The sequence below is a fragment of the Carcharodon carcharias genome, chromosome 4 (assembly GCF_017639515.1).
Source record: "Carcharodon carcharias isolate sCarCar2 chromosome 4, sCarCar2.pri, whole genome shotgun sequence".
Lineage (NCBI taxonomy): Eukaryota > Metazoa > Chordata > Chondrichthyes > Lamniformes > Lamnidae > Carcharodon > Carcharodon carcharias.
Genome location: NC_054470.1, coordinates 128,672,473 through 128,691,163, shown reverse-complemented (window position 1 = coordinate 128,691,163; position 18,691 = coordinate 128,672,473). Strand labels below are relative to the sequence as shown.

Genomic DNA, 18,691 nt, shown 5'->3' with positions numbered 1-18,691 from the left:
ACCTTTGTGTCATCAGCTAACTTAGCTATACATTCGGTCCCTTCATCCAAGTCATTGATATAAGTTGTAAACAGCTGAGTCCCAGCGCTGATTCCCTGTGGCACTCCACTTGTCATGCCTTGCCAACCTGAGAATGACATATTTATGCCTACTTTCTGTTTTCTGTTAGCTAACCAATCCTTGTGCATATCACCCCTTACCCCAGGAGTGGGGAAGCTTTTTCTTATCAAAGGCCACTCACACATAGACAAAATCAGTCGTGGGCGCCACACACGCACAGAAACCAATTTAATTTTTTTTTTAGAAAAAGTACAGAAACATTCAACTCACCCACTGCTTTAATGCAATATCTGAGCTTGCTTTTCCTTAATGAGCCTTGTTATGTCGGCTAGCACTGATGTTGCAACTCTCATCTGGCTTTCCAAATTCACACCTGTTAATCTGGCACACAAATGGTTCTTTGCAAGATAGTTTTGAAAAAAAACTGCTCACAGCACAGGCAGATCAAAACAGTGATTCAATTTTCAGCGCATGTCATCAAGTTTGGAAATTCATTGGCACTTACATGGAGTCTGTAAAATAGGTAGGTAATTATATTTAGCCTGAAGCTCAATGTTGCTTTGCAGTTCTATACCTTCATGTTGAAGCTCCTCAGGGATTCTGGACAAATTGTCAGGTCAAAATAGCTGGTGGGAAGCAGTGGAAGAGATTCAACCAAAAAATTACCTTCTGTAATGAGGATTGCCCAATACTCCTGAAAGACTACTCTCGGGCTTCCTAAGGGATTTGCACTAATCTCGGTTCTGCCAACTTTTGCTTCATCAAAGGGAGAATACAGCTAGTTTTCTGCCTTCCACAATTAAGCAGAAATAAACCATCCACAATCAATACCTCCTAACATCCCGATTGCGCTGAGAGAAGCGCAGCCAGAGAATGAACTCAGTTCCCATGAGGCTGAGCTCCGTTGTGTCTGGCAAGTGGGAGTTGCTTATAAAATGGCGCAAATGGTGTGTGCGGAATGGAGGAAGTCCTCACCGCCCAGTGCTTGTAGCTGTGTTACTTGCAACCCGCTCAGAGGCGGGAGCTCGAGCAGCGACTGCCCATTCGGACTTTTGCGTTCTGGTTCTCCTTGGTTTGCACGATTCAAAGTGGCTGGGCTTGATTTTGACAGCTCAGGAGATGAGATGGGCTGGGCAGTGCGAGGCCAAAAATGGTGGAGACATGTGCATCACATGCACGTGATATGTTTTTTTGAAATCTCACTGTGGGCTAGATGAAAATGTGCAACCAGCCAGATCCGACCCCTGGGCTTTGGGTTCCCCACCCCTCCCTTACACAATGAGCTCTTATTTTAAGTAGTAATCTTTGATATGGTACCTTGCCTAATGCCTTCTGGAAATCTAATTACAGCACCTACACAGCTTTCCCTTTATCCATGTTGCTTCTTAAAGAACTCCAATAAATCAGTCAAACATGATTTCCCTTTCACAAAACCATGTTGAATCTGCCTGATTTGCATTGAGATTTTCTAAGTGCCTTGCTATAACTGTCTTAATAATAGATTTCAGCAATTTCCCTACAGATATTAAACTAACTGGCCTGTAGTTCCCTGCTTTGTGTCTCTCTCCTTCCTTGAATTGAGAAGACACATTTGTTACTTTCCAATCTGATGGGACCTTTCCAGAATCTAGGGAATTTTGGAAAATTAAAACCAATGCACCTACTATCTCAGCCATTTCGTTTAAGACCTGAGGATGAAGTCCACCAGGACCTGGGAACTTGTCAGCTTTTAGTCCTTATAATTTTCTTAGTCCATCCATCCATTTTCACAGCGCATCTCCTGGTGAGGGTTGTGGTGGCAGTGAGCTAAGCAGGGCTGACCAAACTTCCCTTTCCTCAGCCACAGATTCCAGCTCCTCCTGGGGGATTCCCAGGCCAGCCAAGAGATGTAATCCCTCCAATGTGTCCTGGGTCGGTCTCGAGGTTTCCGCCCAGTGGGCCATGCCTGGTACAGCTCCAGCGGGAGCCTACCAGGGGCATCCTTATCAGATGCCCGAACTACCTCAAATGGCCCCTCTTGATCTAGAGGAGCAGCGACTCTTGAAAGCTCTCCCAGATTGCCAAACTCCTCAGCCTGTCCTGGAGAGTGTGCCCAGCAACCCCACGGAGAAACCTAATTTCTGCCGCTTGTACCTGCAATCTTCTCCTTTCGGTCATTACCCACAGTTCATGATCATAGGTGAGGATGGGAATGTAGATCAACCAGTAAACAGAGAGCGTCGTCCTAAAACTCAGCTCCCACTTCACCACCACAGACCGGTAGAGTGCCTGCAGAACTGTAGCTGCCGCCTTGATCCGTTGATCAATCTCAAGCTCCTACTTGCCATCGCTTGCAAACAAGATCCTGAGATACTTGAACTCCTTCACTAAGGGAAGCTGTTCCTCCCCCTCACCTGGAGAGAACAACCCACTCTTTTCCTTAATACCCTTAGACCAACGCTTACTTTACTTTATTCCTTTTTAAATATCTGTGGAAATTCTTTGTTTTTATATTTCTAGCTAGCTTTCTCTGCACTCTAATTTCTCCCTCATTAGTCTTTAGTCATTCTTTACTGTCCTTTATATTCTTTCCAGTCTTCTGATATGCTACTCATCTTTGCAGAATTAGAGGCTTTTTATTTCAAATTGATACTATCCTTAATTTCCTGAGTTAGCCACAGATGATACGTCCTTCCCTCAGAGTTTTTCTTTCTCACTGGAATGTATCTTTCCTGCAATATCTCCTTAAACATCTGCCACTTCATCTCTACTGACCTATCATTTAACCTAATTTCCCAATTCACTTTAGCCAGCTCTGTCCTCATGCCCTCAAAATTGCCCTTTCTTATATTTAAAACACTGGTCTTAGATCCACTCCCTCAAACTGAAAATGAAATTCAATCATATTATGATCACTGCCACCTAGGGGTGTCTTCACCATGAGGGCATTAATTAATCCTGTCTAATTGCACATTACTAGACCTAGTATAGCCTGCTCTTTGGTTGATGTTGGAAAGTGCTGCTGTTAGAAACTGTCTTAAAAACACTATAAATTCATCATCCAGGCTACCTTTGCCAATCTGATTCATTCTTTCCATATGTTGATTAAAATCACTGATGGTATTGCTGTGAAGTGGTGGGAGGAAGGGGGCTATAGCCAGCACTAAGAATGCAACATAATACAAGAAGACATTAGAAAACTTGCTGACTCAGTGGATGATTAAATGACAAATGAACTTTAAATATGAGGTGATGTACTTTAATAGGAAAATTAAAAATATTACCTACATTTTAGAAAATAAACTAAATAGGTAGAAGAACAAAGGATCTAGGGATACAGGGGAACAAATAATTAAAACCAATATTTTTAGGTTAGCAAAGGAATTAAAATGCTAACAAAGGATTAGGATTTATTACTAAGGTCGGCCTTTTTTCTTTGCCCTTGAGGCAAAGGTGACCTTGTTCTTCATTTGGCATGTTTGATAGGGTAGCAGTGGGCACTTAGCAGTGGTGACTGCAAAGTCTGATCTGTGCCCAGAAGGTTCTGTTGCAAATAGGACAGGATACCGCAGAGCTCTGGATGAGTTGCTGCTCAGGAGTTCCTCTCCTTGCATTTTCTCTCTACCTCTTGCATGCGCCTGCTTCCGAAGAAGGCCGTGCTGTTTCTTATATTTGTTTGTCTCAGGTGCATTGATCCTGGGCGAGCTTCTCCCTCAACTCGGAAGTCAATATCAAAGTTCCTAAGCAGGGATGAGAAATTTCTGCCATTTTTGGCAGAGTTCTGACTTTTGGATCATGGAAACCTTCCCTTTTAATTTTTTTTTTCTAACCTCCGCCTGATCCTCTCTTCATTCGGCAGCCAATTTTGATTTGGTTTAGACTTCCATTTAATCCAATTACAGCCCCAGTGACTCGCTTTCTGATATTGGGATGCTGAGGCTGTACCCCCAGTAACTGCTGCTCCAATGTGCAGCCTGCAGAGTGCCTTCCGGCGCTGGGGCGTCTTCCTGGTGCTGCCTCTGCTACGGGAGTTGCAATGGTGGACTGGGTGGGGAAGGGTGAGTGAGTGAAGGAGAGGGGTATTTGGGCAGAGAGGCTGCTGTGAGTGTGGGGGTTGCGGCGGGGAGGGATTTTGAAAAAGAGAGTGCTGAATGAGTGATTGGGGAGCAGAGGGGTTGGGAAGAGGTGCTGCTGAGTGAGTGCAGGGGGTGTTGTGTGTGGTGTGGGAGAAGAGCTGATTACAGCATGTATGTAGGTGTGTGGTGGGGGAGGGGGGCTTCACTGAGCTTTCAATCACCATGTAATACATAGAGCTTGGCTGAAACCTGCTTGTTTACTTAAATTATTTTTACAAAGTAATCTAAAACACATTCCTGTATTTATATGATGGTGGGAACTTAGCACCTTCCAACCCCACGACTGCTACCATCTAGAAGGACAGGGCAGCAGATACATGGGAACACCACCACCTGGAAGTTCCCCTCCAAGCTATTTACCATCATGACTTGGAAACATATCACTGTTCCTTCACTGTCACTGGGTCAAAATCCTGGAATTTCCTCCCTAACAGTGCTGTGAGTGTACCTACATGGACTGCAGCGGTTCAAGAAGGCAGTTCACCATCATCTTCTCAAGGGCAATTAGGGATGAGCAATAAATGTTGGCCTAGCCAGCAACGCCCTCATCTCATGAATAAAAAAAAAGTTGATCTTTCATATGTGATCTTTAATTATATACCAAATGTTACTATGCTGCTTTACAGCTGTGACGATCTTGCTAATGTCTGGAGTCACGTTAATTTACAAGAGTTTTTGTGTGTATTTGTTCATGGGATGTGGGCATCGCTGGCAAGGCCAGTGTTTTTTTGCCCTTCCCTAATTGTCTTTGAGAAGGCGGTGGAAAGTTAAAAATGGGGTTACATTGGAAAATTGTTTGCAAGCACTGGCGTGTACGTAATCTGGCAAGATCTTGTTCTGTTGTTCGAGTGGACTTCATCCAGTATGAAATGCAGCAAGTTCATTGAACGCTGAAATGCTGAGGGCACTTTGGTGATTTGATACAAATGCATTGGTCCACGTTAATGATGGTAATTGAGGGTAAGCAAATGGAATTGTTTCTACTTAATAATTCCACCCATTTGAAGTGGCCTCGAAGTGTTTGCTTTTCACTACAGCCCATTAAAAATGCTACAATACACAATTCCTTCTCAAAAAATTTCAAACCTTTTTTTCTTGGCCACTCTCACCCCTGCTCCTAAGTGAAGTCTTCAGTGTGACCTTGTAGTGTATATAATCCTTGTAGCCTGTACCCTTCCAGGGGATAGACGACCATAGCACTCTGGTCAGGCCACACTTAATGTGTGTAGTTCTAGTCCATATACTCTAAAAACACAGAAGCACTGGAGAAAACCAAAAAAAGATTTACAAGAATGGTGCCAGAATTAAGATTACACTAAAAGGTATGGTGGTAAATAAACAATGGGAAACATTTCAAGAAACCATCCAAAATGTTCAACAGAAATACAATACATTAAAAAACAAAAACTCACCAAGGAAGATCTTTCTGTGGCTTGCTAAAGAAGTTCAGAATAGTATTAGATTTGTTTAAATAAAGGCTTTTAATGTTGCAAAGAAAAGTCGCAAGCCCAAGGATTGAGAGTATTTTAGAAATCAGCAAAGGGTCACCAAAAAGTTGATAAAAATAGAAAAAAAATCAAACACGAGAGTAAATTAACCAGGAATATTAAAAACAGATTGTAAGAGCTCTTTTAAGTATATAAAAAGGAAGAGTTGGCCCTTTGGAGGCAGAGGCAGGAGAAATTATTATGGAATAAAGACACGGCAGAGACATTGAGCAAATATTTTCTTCCTGTCTTCACAGTAGAAGACACAGATTATATACCCATACCAGAAATAGTGGGTAACCAAGGGGCTAATAAGAGTGAGAAACTTAAGCTAATTAACATCAGCAGAGAAAAAGTACTGGAGAAATATAAGGGACTAAAATCAGACAAACCCCCAGGATGTGATGACCTATATCTGAGCGTTCTGAAAGAGGTAGCTGCAGAGATGATGGGTATGCTGGTTATGATTTTGCAACGTTCCCTAGATTCTAGAATAGTCCTGGTGGATAGGAAATTAGTAAATGTAGCCCCACTATTCAAGAAAGGAAGGAGAGAAAAAACAGAGTTACAGGCCAGTTAGCCTGACAACAGTTGTTGGGAAAATGTTGGAATCTATTATTAAGGAAGTCTTAACAATGCACTTAAAATCATTGTATGATCAACCAAACTCAGCAAGGTTTTACAAAAGGGAAATTGTGTTTGCCAAATTTATTACAGTTTTTACAGGATGTAGACAGTAGGGTAGATAAAGGGGAACCAGTAAACGTTGCATACTTGTATATCCAAAAGGTGTCAAACAAAAAATTAATACACAAGACGAGGTCTCATGGAATTGAAGCTAATATATTAGCATGGATAGAGGACTGGTTAACAGACAGGTAGAAGAGTAGGGGTAAACGGGGCATTTTAAAGTTGACAGACTTTGTCTTATGGAGTTCTGCAAGGATCAGTGCTGGGGAAGCTATTTACAACCTGAGTGTAAAGGAGGGATAGCATCTCTCTCAGATGGGCTTGCCACACACTTTGGAGTGGCTCACCCTGTATTGGTCCTCGCCTTCATCTAGCTCTCACCTTTGGCTCCAAGAAGCTCTTAGCATGTGACCGTGGCCACATTCTGGTAAACTGCTTCGACGGGTGGTCTAAACCAGGTAAGGGTAGTTCTCAGGTCTCCTACCCTCAACAACTTGGGGATTTGTCTACCCTGACACTCGAAGACTGATGCTGGTGGATTGGGCGGATGAGACTATTTTAGGTCCAATAGCCTTGAAGGTGGTTCAGCACTGTTGCAGAACGTGTAGAGCACGACAAGACACAGAAGACATCCAGGTCGCTTGCTGCATCCAGATCTGTCTCCAACCATCGAGACTCGTTTTGTCACTGGACCAAGATAGTCAGGGCGAAAGAGTGAGGCTTACTTTGTGCAACTGTTCACTCAATGTAATCCAATTCATGTGCAAGTCATGCTCATCATTTTTCTACTATTTGTCATTGTCATCTGCCAGTCAGAAGTCCAGTGGTGATGGGCAAGTGACTTAGCAGCAGATGTAGCTGCAAACGACAAGATGACTCAGGTCATAGGGCCATTTTTCAATGGAAGGAAGCAGAAGTGGAACTCGGCAGCCGACTGAGCGATTGAGCAGCCCTTTTCAGGACTACGTTGCTCACCTCCCTAGTTTGAGGAAAGGGATCAAAAAAGATGCGATAAACATTGTCTGCTTCACTTACCCTGGCCAGCAGGCCACAGCTGGGGGGATCCTACCAATACAGTTGTGAGCCGATCTCAAAATAAAAAGTAAAGGTGACACCATTCACCATTGGCGTATAGAACGTGTTTGCCCTCATGGAAAATACCACAGCCAACAGACCTGAGAGAAGAACTGCTTTTGTCCGTTGAGAGCTGGCCAGGTACAATGTCCATATTGCCGTCCTCTTCAGCAAAACTTGCCTACCTGAGGAGGGTCAGTTCAAGGAAGCAAGTTGCACGTTCTTTTGGCAAGGCCATGAAAAATATTAACAGCACAAAACTGGTGTGGGCTTTGCTGTTATGAACCATCTTGTAAGTAAGTTGACTTATTTCCCCAAGGGTGTTAATGATCGTCTAATGGTGCATAACCTCCCCCTGCATGGCAACTCTGTACGTATGCTCCTACCATGATCGACCCTGATGGAATCCAGGATAAATTCTATGATTACCTCCACTCCTTGATTGCTGCTGTACCAAGGTCAGACAATGCTCGATGACTTCAATGCAAGCGTTGGTGCAGATCACCAGGCATGGGAAGGGGTCATTGGAAAAAACAGGGTTGGCAGTTGCAACAGCAGTGGTGGTCTCTTGCTGAAGGTTTGTGCTGAGCTTGAGTGTTCCATCTCCCTAATTGCAGCAAGACATCTTGGATGCACCCCCATTCCATGCATTGGCATTTAATCTTCTATGTTATCACAAAGCAGAGGGACAGGCAGGATGTGCGTGTAACTAAAGCCATGCGTGGTGCTGACAGTTGGACTGACAACCGTCTTATCATTTCAGAGCTAAACATCAAGATCGATTTCCCTAGACTCAAGGGCATGAAGATCCAAAAGTGTCTCAATGTCTCCAGGTTCCATCAGGCAATCATGAAGGAATCATTCTCAGAAACTCGAGAGTTGCATGTATACAGCCAAAATGGACACTCGCTGCTTTAAGGATGACTGGGCGATCTTCAGGGATACATTGTGCTCCTCTAGAGGCCATTAGCCCTACTTCTCAAAAGCATCAAGATTGGTTTGATAAAAACAATGAGGTGATCCAGAAACTACTGGAGAGAAGCATTGGCTCTATAAGGCTTCCCTCAATGACAAGTTTTTATTGTCCAAGCACGAGGCCAACTGAAACATCCGCAGGATTGGCAGTGTAAGCTCAGAGATGCAAGGCGCTTGGCTGAATCAGAAAGCAAATGAACTTCAGCCATATACTGACTGCGAAGTCTGGAAGAGATTCTGAGATGTTTTGAAATCTGTCTATTGGCCCCAATCTACTGGTTCATCAATCCTCAGTGCCAATGTGTCACCACTGCTCACAGAAAAAGCCCAAATTCTTGACAGATGGGCAGAGCACTTTAACCACCTCCTCAATCAGCCTTCATCTATCAATGAAGGAGCAATCAATAGGCTGCCAAACTGTTCCCACAATGACTCCTATGCTGTTTGAAATGATGAAAGCCATCAAACTCCTGTTTTAGAGGTAAAGCTCCAGGAGCCGATACTATCCCAGCTGATGTCTACAAGGCCAGAGCTTAATCAATGCCTGGTCAAGAAACCCATTGAATTCAGCCTATGTGGGAGCAAGGAACCATCCTGCAAGAATAAAGATGTCTCCATTGTTCGCCTGTACAAATGGAAAGAAAGTTGTCAATCTCGCTACAATCATAGAGAAATCTTACTCCTGTCCATTGGCAGCAAAATCTGCATCAGAATCCTTCTGAACTGCTTAGGGTAACATCCTGACCAGAAACTGCTGCCAGAGAGTCAGTGTGGTTTTAAGGAATGATTGATATGATGTTTGCAGTTGAACAGCTCCAGGAGAAATGCCAAGAACAGAATGTGGGCCTTTAAACCACATTTGCTGACCTGACCAAGGCCTTTCGCAGTCAGCTGTGAGGGCCTTTGGAAGGTAATGGAGAAATTCTGTTACCCTGAAAAATTTATTTAAAATGGTTTGACAGTTCCATGACAGCATGCTTGCACGTGTCCTGCATGATTGAGTCTTCTGACTCATTTCCAGTCACTAATGGAATTAAACAGGGCTGTGTGCCAGTGCCAACCCTCTTGTTTTTCTCCTCCCTGCTCTCAGATGTTTTCCATGATGGTGCTTCTGGCATTGCAATCAGACATTGTGTGGGTGAGAAACTACCCATTTTGAGATGACTCCAGGCAAACACCATGGTTTCCAAGACATGCTTTGTGATTTCCTGTTTGCTGATGATGCACTAGCTGCCAGATCAGAGCTGGATGTGCAATGTAGCATGGACTTGATCTCAAGTCTGCAACAATTTCAGCCTTACAATCAGCAAGAGGAAAACTGAAGTAATCTCCCAGCCTGCTCCGGGACAGCCCTACCTTGAGCCCAATATTTGAGTCCATGACCAGAACCTGTCAGCACCGGATAAGTTCATTATCTTGGCAGCACAATCTCTCAAGCTGTCTAGATTGACGACGAGACACATGCAAGAATTGCTAAAATGAGTGTAGCCTTCGGCAGACTTTGAACAGAGGAGTAAGTCTGCCGAACTGAGAATCTAGAGATCAATAGCCCTGCCTGCTCTGATCTACACATGTGGACTGTGTACCAGCATCATGCCAAGAAGCTTAACCACTTGCACTTGAGCTGCCTTCAGATGGTTCTGAAGGTCTGATGACAAGACAAAATATCAGGCACTTAGGTGCTCACCCAAGCTGGCCTGCCAAACATGCACACAAAATTGAGATGGTCACAGCTGGTCATGTAGCCAGAATGCCTGACACTCACTTGTCAAAGCAAATCTTCTATGGAGAATTTGAGTCCAGGGTGCGTGCACATGGCAGCCAAAGGAAGCATTGCATTCTGATACTCTAAAGGTTTCGCTTAGGCGTTTTGCTGTCGGCCCCGAGTCCTGGGAGTAGCTCGCCCAGGATTGCTGAAAATAAAAAAGGGTAAAGCCTCCTTCATAAGCAAGTGCAGATCAGAGGCAGAGAGAAAATGCAAGGAGAGAATCCCGAGTCAGCAGCTCATCTAACACTCAGTAGTCGTTGGTACCCTGCCTTCTTTGCAACAGAACCTTCCGGGCACAGATCTGCCTTAACAGTCACCTACGTGCCCAGTGGAACCCTACCAAACATCCCAGGTGGTTAGCTTTGTATCAGACAACGACATCTTAATGACTTGGACAAAGTGACAGAGAAGAATTTATCTAAGCTTGCAGATGACATAAAGGTAGGTGGGAATGCAAGCTGTGAGGAGGGTACAAAGGTGGCAAAGCTATGTGGACAGATGAAGTGAGTGAGCAACACAGTAGCAGATGGTGCATAATATGGGGAAATGTGAAATTATTCTCTTTGAAAGCAGAATAAAAAAACAATATTTTTTAAAATGCATGAAACTTGTGTTCAGAGGGACATTGGTGTACTCTTTCAAGGAATGTAGTTAGCATGCACTACATAAAGCGATTCGGAAGTCAAATAGCTAGAACCTAGAGCCTCGGTGTTAGATTTTAAAATTATTTTGCTCTTGTGTTGCTGTAGCACATTCCTGATATAGCTAAGTAATTATTTTTTTATCTAAATTAAACATTTTGACTGAGGAATAAGTGCTTTCTTTGTATATAGATATTCAGCTTTACCATAGTGAATCACTCGAATTGATGCTGCGAAGATGGGCTAAATTAGAAAAGGACGTCAAAATGAAGAATGGGCGTTATGACATCAGCAAAATTCCTGATATCTATGACTGCATAAAATATGACGTTCAACATAACAGTTCCCAACAATTGGAGAACACAATGGAACTGTACCAGTTATCAAAGTCATTGGCGGACATTGTGATACCTCAGGTAATGAGCCTAATAGGAACCTAATTTGGCTTCCTTTGCTCCTGTATGAAGAGGTTGCGATAACAGCTGTGTTTCCCTTTATTTTTACTACTTTCTCCACCAGTGGGCCATTCACTTTCTGTGATATCTTGCCTTGCATAAATTGACTTTGTGTTTGCCTATGTAACTGACTACATTCCAAGTAACTGCAAGAAGTACCTTGAAATGCCGTGAGGAAATGAAGTTTTATATAAATGAAAGTTATTAATTATTCAATGTAATTTACTGCAGTTATATAGATTACATTCTTTGCTACTCATTTTTCTTAAGAACACTGGTGCAGCAACCTTTGAAGTACAGTGCAGAAAGGAAAAATGATTTGAGCACCATACCTATGTAAATAAAAAAAGCTTAGTACTTTGTAATTTAAAAAAAAAACAACCCCACACCTTTTCCATTGGGGGTCTAGGCTTTCCTAAATGATGGCCAAGGTGGTGCCCCTGTCCACCAGTTAGGTAGCTGTTGGCAGTCCTGCTGCTGCTATTTCCAGGAGTCCCAATGAGATTAAATGTCAGTTAGGCAGTTAACTGCCTGCTGTCTCTCATGGCCTTCAACAAAAGAGCTGTCAGCCAGTCAGATGGCCAGCAGCTCTTCAGCCCTGATAGCACCACTTGAAGCAGTGGCTGCTGCTGGGATTGCAGAAGGCCCTGGGGCAGCAGCCGTTGAAGAGGCCCCAGAAGAGGAATGAGTGGGGCAGGCTCACCAGGGCCAGTCAGCAGCCCCTGGCAAGGGTGGGAAGGAGGGGGCAGTAGGGTGGCCCTTGCTGCTGAGCATGTTCAATTGGGACGAATCATGCGCTGCGCCGCACGCCCCCCCGCCCCGCCCCGCTCCGCTCCGCTCCCCACCGCCGATAGAATACCAGCAGCAGTGGGATGAGGCTCTTAAGCTTTTCTTCATTCTTTCAAAGGATGTGGGCATCACTGCAAGGCTAGCATTTGTTGTCCATCCATAATTATATTGGCTTGCTAGGCTATTTCAGAGAGCAGTTAAGAGTCAAGCACATTGTAGTGGGTCTGGGATCATATGTAGACCAGACCAAGTAAGGGTGCCAGATTTTCTTCCCTAAAGGGCATTAGTGAACCAGGTAGGTTTTTTCGACAATTATAGAGTCATGGTCACCGTTACTGAGACTAGCTTTGTAGTCCAGATTTATTAATTGAATTCAAATTCCACCAGCTGCCTTGGGATTTGAACCCATGTCCCCAGAGCATAAGCCCGGGCCTCTGGGTTACTAGTCCAGTGACATTACCACTATGCCACTCTCTCCCCCTAAGTGGATGTTAATTGGCCACCTGAGGGCCTCAGTTGGCCTCCAGGCAGGAAGACTGACCTTGACCTTGCCTATCCTAACTTGGGCAGGGAATCAGGAAGACAATGGGCTCTCCACCCCATGCCTTCCTAGCCTCCTAGCCCATTCCCAGGGGGTATTAAATTCTGCCTGATGTGTGTGAAGTACCTTTGAGCAGGAAAGGTGACAGTACTATCACTCTACCTTCTTATTAATACTGACTTTCCTGAAATATACTTTGCAAGGTATGTTTCTCTAGTCTGATTTTCTTCCGCAGTTTGTACCGCAATTAGAAGTATGAATTATATTTTAAGGAGGAAGGGAACACGTAGAATAATACATTAAATTTGAAGTTGTCAACATATTTTTTAAATTTTATACATTTCTTGATTTTATTGAAGATTAATTTCATTTTTTTAGGAATATGGCATCACCAAGGCTGAGAAGATGGATATTGCCAAAGGATACTGTACTCCTTTGATAAGAAAAATTCGTTCTGACTTGCAAAGAACTCAGGATGATGATACTGTTAACAAACTCCATCCACTGTAAGAGCTTATGTATAGTTATTCATTTTCTAAAGACTTTGAATAATTTCTCAATTTTCAAATCCTATTCAAACCTGTGTAACTGCAATAATCTAGGGTGGAAGGTTTCTCAATAGAAGTGCACAATCTGCCTTGTAAGAAAATCATGACATTTTTTACTTTGTTAATACATTGGTCACATAACCACTAGATTAATTTTAACAACTGGGGAGGCAATGGTGTAGTGGTATTGTCGCTGGACTAGTCATCCTGAGATCCAAGGCAATGCCCTGGGGACCCGGGTTCAAATCCCGCCATGGCAGATGGTGGAATTTGAATTCAATAAAAATCTGGAATTAAAAGTCCATTGTTGATTGTTGTAAAAACATCTGGTTCCAATAGGGAAGGAAATCTGCTGTCCTTACCTGGTCTGGCCTACTTGTGACTCCAGACCCACAGCAACGTTAAAGGCAAAATACTGCGGCTGCTGGAAATCTGAAGCAAAAACAAAAAATGCTGGAAAAACTCAGCATCTGACAGCATCTGTGCAGAGAAAGACAGAGTTAACGTTTTGAGTCCGTATGACCTTCCTTCAGAGCAATGTGGGTGTATCAAACCACTATAATGTCTCAAAAAAGGAATGAAATGGGACGGACCATCCGACGACAGCTGAGGACTAGTGCCAAAACTGGGACTACTCATAGAGTAGTCAAGCAACATCCTGACATAGTCCTCCTCACTGAATCACATCTTATGGATAATGTCCCGGCAGGACAGATCCAGCAGAGGTGGCATACATCGACTCCGGACCCCGGAGTCTCAGGGTATCAGGTCAAACATGGGCAATGTACCATGATTACCATTTACTGCCCTCCTTCAGCTGATGAAATCAGTGCTCCTCCATGTTGAACACCACTTGGAGGAAGCACTGAGGACGGCTGGGGCGTAAAATGTACTCTGGGTGGGGGACTTCAATGTTCATCACCAAGAGTAACTCGGTAGCAGCACAACTGACTGAGCTGGCTGAGTACTAAAGGGCATAGCTGCTGGTCTGCAGCAGGTGGTGAGGGAACAACAAGAGGAAAAAACATACTTGAACTCATCCTCACCAAACTGCCTGCCTCAGATGCATCTGTCCACCAGCAGGAGTGACCACCGCACAGTCATTGTGGAGACCAAGTCTTCCCTTCACATTGAGGATACTCTCCATTGTATTGCGTGACACTACCGCCGTGCTAAATGGGATAGATTTCCAACAGATCTAGCAACTCAAAACTGGGTATCCATGAGGTGCTGTGGGCCATCAGTCCCAGCAGAATTGTACTCGAGCGCAATCTGTAACCTCATGGCCTGGCATATTCCCCCACTCGACCATCCCCATCAAGCCAGAGGATCAATCCTGGCTCAATGAAGAGTGCACGTGAGCATGGCAGGAGCAGCACCAGGCATACCTAAAAATGAGGTGTCAACTTGGTGAAGCTATAACACACAACTACTTCCATGCTAAACAGCATAAGCAGCAAGTGATAGACAGAGCTAAGCGATCCCGTAACCAACGAATCAGATCTAAGCTCTGCAGCCCTGCCACATCCAGTCATGAATGTTGATGGACAATTAAACAACTCACTGGTGGAGGAAGATCCATAAATATCCCCATCTGCAATGATTGAGGAGCCCAGCACATCAGTGCAAGAGGTAAGGCTGAAGCATTTGTTATAATCGATTCACTCCACGTGATATCACAAAACAACTGAAGGCACTGGATAGTGTAAAGGCTATGGGCCTTGGCAATATTCTGGCAATGGTACTGAAGACTTGTGCTCCAGAACTTGCCTCACCCCTCGCCAAGCTGTTCCTGTACAGCTACAACACCGGCATCTACCCGGCAATGTGGAAAATTGCCCAGATATGCCCTGCATACAAAAAAGAGGACAAATCCAACCCTCCACTTACTGCCCCATTAGCCTACTCTTGATCATCAGTAAAGTAATGGAAGAGTTCATCAACGGTGCTATCAACTGGCACTTACTTAGCAATAACCTGCTCACTGACGCCCAGTTCAGGTTCCGCCAGGGCCACTCAGCTGCTGACCTCATTACAGCCTTGGCTCAAACATGGACAAAAAAGAGCTGAACTCCCGAGGTGAGGTAAGAGTGACTGCCATTGACATCAAGGCTGTGTTTGATTGAGTGTGGCATCAAAGAGCCCAAGCAAAACTGGAATCAGTGGGAAAGCTCTGCGCTGGTTGGATTCATACCTGGCAAAAAAGAAGATGGTTGTGGTTGTTGGAGGTCAATCATCTCAGCTCCAGGACATCACTGCAGGAGTTCCTTGGGTAGTGTCCTTGGCCAAGCCACCTTCAGCTGCTTCATCAATGACCTTCCATCCACAATAAGGTCAGAAGTGGGAATGTTCGCTGATGATTGCACAACGTTCAGCACCATTCGCGACTCCTCAGATACTGAAGCAGTCCACATCCAAATGAAGCAAGACCTGGACAATACTCAGGCTGGGGCTGACAAGTGGCAAGTGACATTCATGCCACACAAGTGTCAGGCAATGACCATCTCCAACAAGAGAGAATCCAACCATCGCCCTTTGGCATGCAATGGCATTACCATCGCTGAATCCCCCACTATCATCATCCTGGTGATTACCATTGACCAGAAACTGAACTAGACGAGCTACATAAATATTGTGGCTACTAAAGCAGTAGGAATCCTGTGGGAAGTAACTCGCCTCCTGCTCCCCAAAGCCTGTCCACCATGTACAAGGCACAAGTCAGGAGTGTGATGGAATACTTTCCAGTTTCCTGGATGAGTGCAGCTCCAACAGTACTCAAGAAGCTTAACACAATCCAGGACAAAGCAGCCTACTTGATTGGCACCCCATCCATAAACATTCACTCCCTCCACCACCAAAACACAGTAGCAGCGGTGTGTACCACCTACAAGATGCATTTAGGAATTCACCAAGGCTCCTTCAACAGCACCTTCCAAACCCATGACCACTACCATCTAGGAAGGACAAGGGCAGCAGATACATGGGAACAACAACACCTGGAAGTTCCCCTCCAAGTCACTCACCATCCTGACTTGGAAATATATCGCTGTTCCTTCACTAGCGCTGGGTCAAAATCCTGGAACTCCCTTAAGAGCACTGTGGGTCTACTTACACCACATGGACTGTAGCAGTTCAAGAAGGCAGCTCACCTCCACCTTCTCAAGGGCAACTAGGGATGGGCAATAAATGTTGGCCCAGCTAGCGAAGCCCACACCCTGTGAATGAATGAAAAAAAAACTTTCCAAGTGAGCAAGGATGCAGGTGTTATAGTTCTTTGTATCCAACTAAACAACTGTATAAGGGTAGCAGCCTTTATCCTGAAGAGGAGTATTCCCTCATGCAGGGGCCTCAGTTACTTACAATCTACATCAATGACTTATACAAATGACAAAAAGTGATGTGTTTAAGTTTGATGATTCATAGCTAGGCAGGTAACAAGCTGTGAGGAGGACACAGAGATATAGATAGGACAAGTGAGTGTGGCAGCAAGGTGGCAGATGCAAATATAATGTGGGGAAGTGCGAATAGTCATAAGCATAGAAAAGCAGAATATTTTTTTGAAAGGCATGAAACTTGTAAATGTTGATGTTGAGAGACTTAAGTGTACTTGTACAAGGAACACATATAGCAAGCAATTAGCAAAGGAAATGGCATGCTGGCCTTTATTGCAAGGGGATTGGAGTACAACAATAAAGTAATCTTGCTACAGTTGTACAGGGCTTTGGTGCGACAACACCAAGAATGTTGTGAACAACTTTGATCTTGACATTTAAGGAAGAATAAACTTGCGCTGTACAATGAAGATTCACTAGATTGGTCCCTGGGATGAGGTGATTGTCCTGTGGTGGATTGCTGAGTAAACTGGGAATAATTCTCTGGAGTTTAGAAGAAACAAGAGGCGATCTCATTGAAGCATATAAGGTTATGAAGGGGCTTGGCAGGGTAGATGCTGAGATGTCGTTTACCCAGGCTGGGGAATTTAGAACAAGTGGACACAGTTTCAGGGCAAGGGGCTGATGATTCAGCACTGATGTTAGGAGAAATTTCTTCCCTCGAAGGGTTGTGAACCTTTGCAGTTCTCTACACCAGAGCGTTGTGGATGTGCTATAATTGAATATGTTGAAGACAGATTTTTCGTGTCTCGGGGAATCAAGGGATATGGGGAGCAGGCGAGAAAGTGAAGTTGAAGCTCAAGATCAGCCATGATCATATTCAATGTAGAGCAGGTTCAACGGGTCATTTGGTCTTCTCATGCTCCTATTTCTTATGTTCTAATGTTCTCATGTAATTTGGGGAGAGGTTTGATTTGGAAAATCTTAATTTTTATTCCCTTGCTGGCCACAGATGATACACTACTAATCCCATTCCCCAGTTTCTGAAACCCAGAAAAGCAGTTCAGTTCATGACACTAAGTTTGTTCATGAGTAGCTCTCATCTTGATTAAATGGGTTGACCTATTGAAAGTGGTGTCATTTTGTTAGTCACAACTATTCTTTCCCTTTTCAAGTTTGCTGTTTTTTCAACATATTCCTTAACACCTTCGTTATCCAAGTAAGCATCTATCTTTTTAAACACCTTAATTGACTTTACATTTGTGGCCTTCTGAAAAAATATGTTTTGCATTCTCCCAAGTCTTTGTGAGAAGTTTTCCCTGGATTTTATTTTACCAGTTTAAGTCAAAATCTATGATTATGTCTCATTGTTCCAAATACCCCTACAAGAGGAAAGAGACCCTTCCACCTCTACTGTGATAGCTCTTTTCATGATTTTAAATAGCTTAATCATCCATTAATCTCCTAACTTTCAGTGAACATAACCCAAATTTACTCAGTTTTTCATTGCTACTCAATCCTTTAACAATGAATCTTTGCTGCAGTCTCCCTAAGACTAGTGCATTATTTCTAAAGTGGAACATCCAAAACTGAATAACTATCCCAATTGTCATCTGATCAGCTCTCTGTCTAATTCCAGAAGTGATCCCAGGCTTTTATATTCTATGCCTTTTGTAATGAAGCTAACATCCCATTGGTCTTTTTATCACTTTGCACCGGCAGGTCAGCTTTTACTGTGTACTTGTTCACTGCCCCTAAAGCTGTCCACGTTTTGATTGTACCCAAAGTGTACTACCTTGCACTTTGTTATATTCTGTTATTTGTCTACTGATTTGCATAATCTATAACTTATTGTAATTTTCTGCTTTGTTCACAGTTTACCAACATAATCTTCTCCTACCCAGCCACCTTTAGTATTATCTAGAAGCTTTTATGTACCTTCCTGTTTGCCAGCGTTGACATGTAGAGTATGTTTCCTTTTGTGGGAAAATCTAGTACTAGGGGCCACTGTTTAAAAATAAGGGGTCGTCTATTTAGGACAGAGATGAGATTTTTTTTCTCCGATGGTTGGGAGTCTTTGGAATAGTCTTCCTCAAAAGATGGTGGAAGCAGAGTCTTTGAATATTTTTAAGGCAAAGGTAGATAGATTCTTGATAAGTAAGGGGTGAGAGGTTATCAGGATAGGTGGGAATGTGGAGTTGAAGCTACAATCAGAT

At 43.7% G+C, this 18,691-nt stretch overlaps 1 protein-coding gene across 9 annotated transcripts in view; it reads left to right on the top strand.

The window, feature by feature from the left end:
• The window catches only part of ppip5k2 (diphosphoinositol pentakisphosphate kinase 2), a 210,519-nt gene that overhangs the window by 78,436 nt on the left and 113,392 nt on the right, over positions 1-18,691 (top strand). For all 9 annotated transcript variants that reach the window (XM_041185638.1, XM_041185641.1, XM_041185640.1 and 6 more), the window contains exons 19-20: positions 11,003-11,226; positions 12,974-13,101. In XM_041185638.1, the coding sequence (XP_041041572.1) occupies positions 11,003-11,226; positions 12,974-13,101 (352 nt within the window). The remainder of the gene's footprint in view (positions 1-11,002; positions 11,227-12,973; positions 13,102-18,691) is intronic.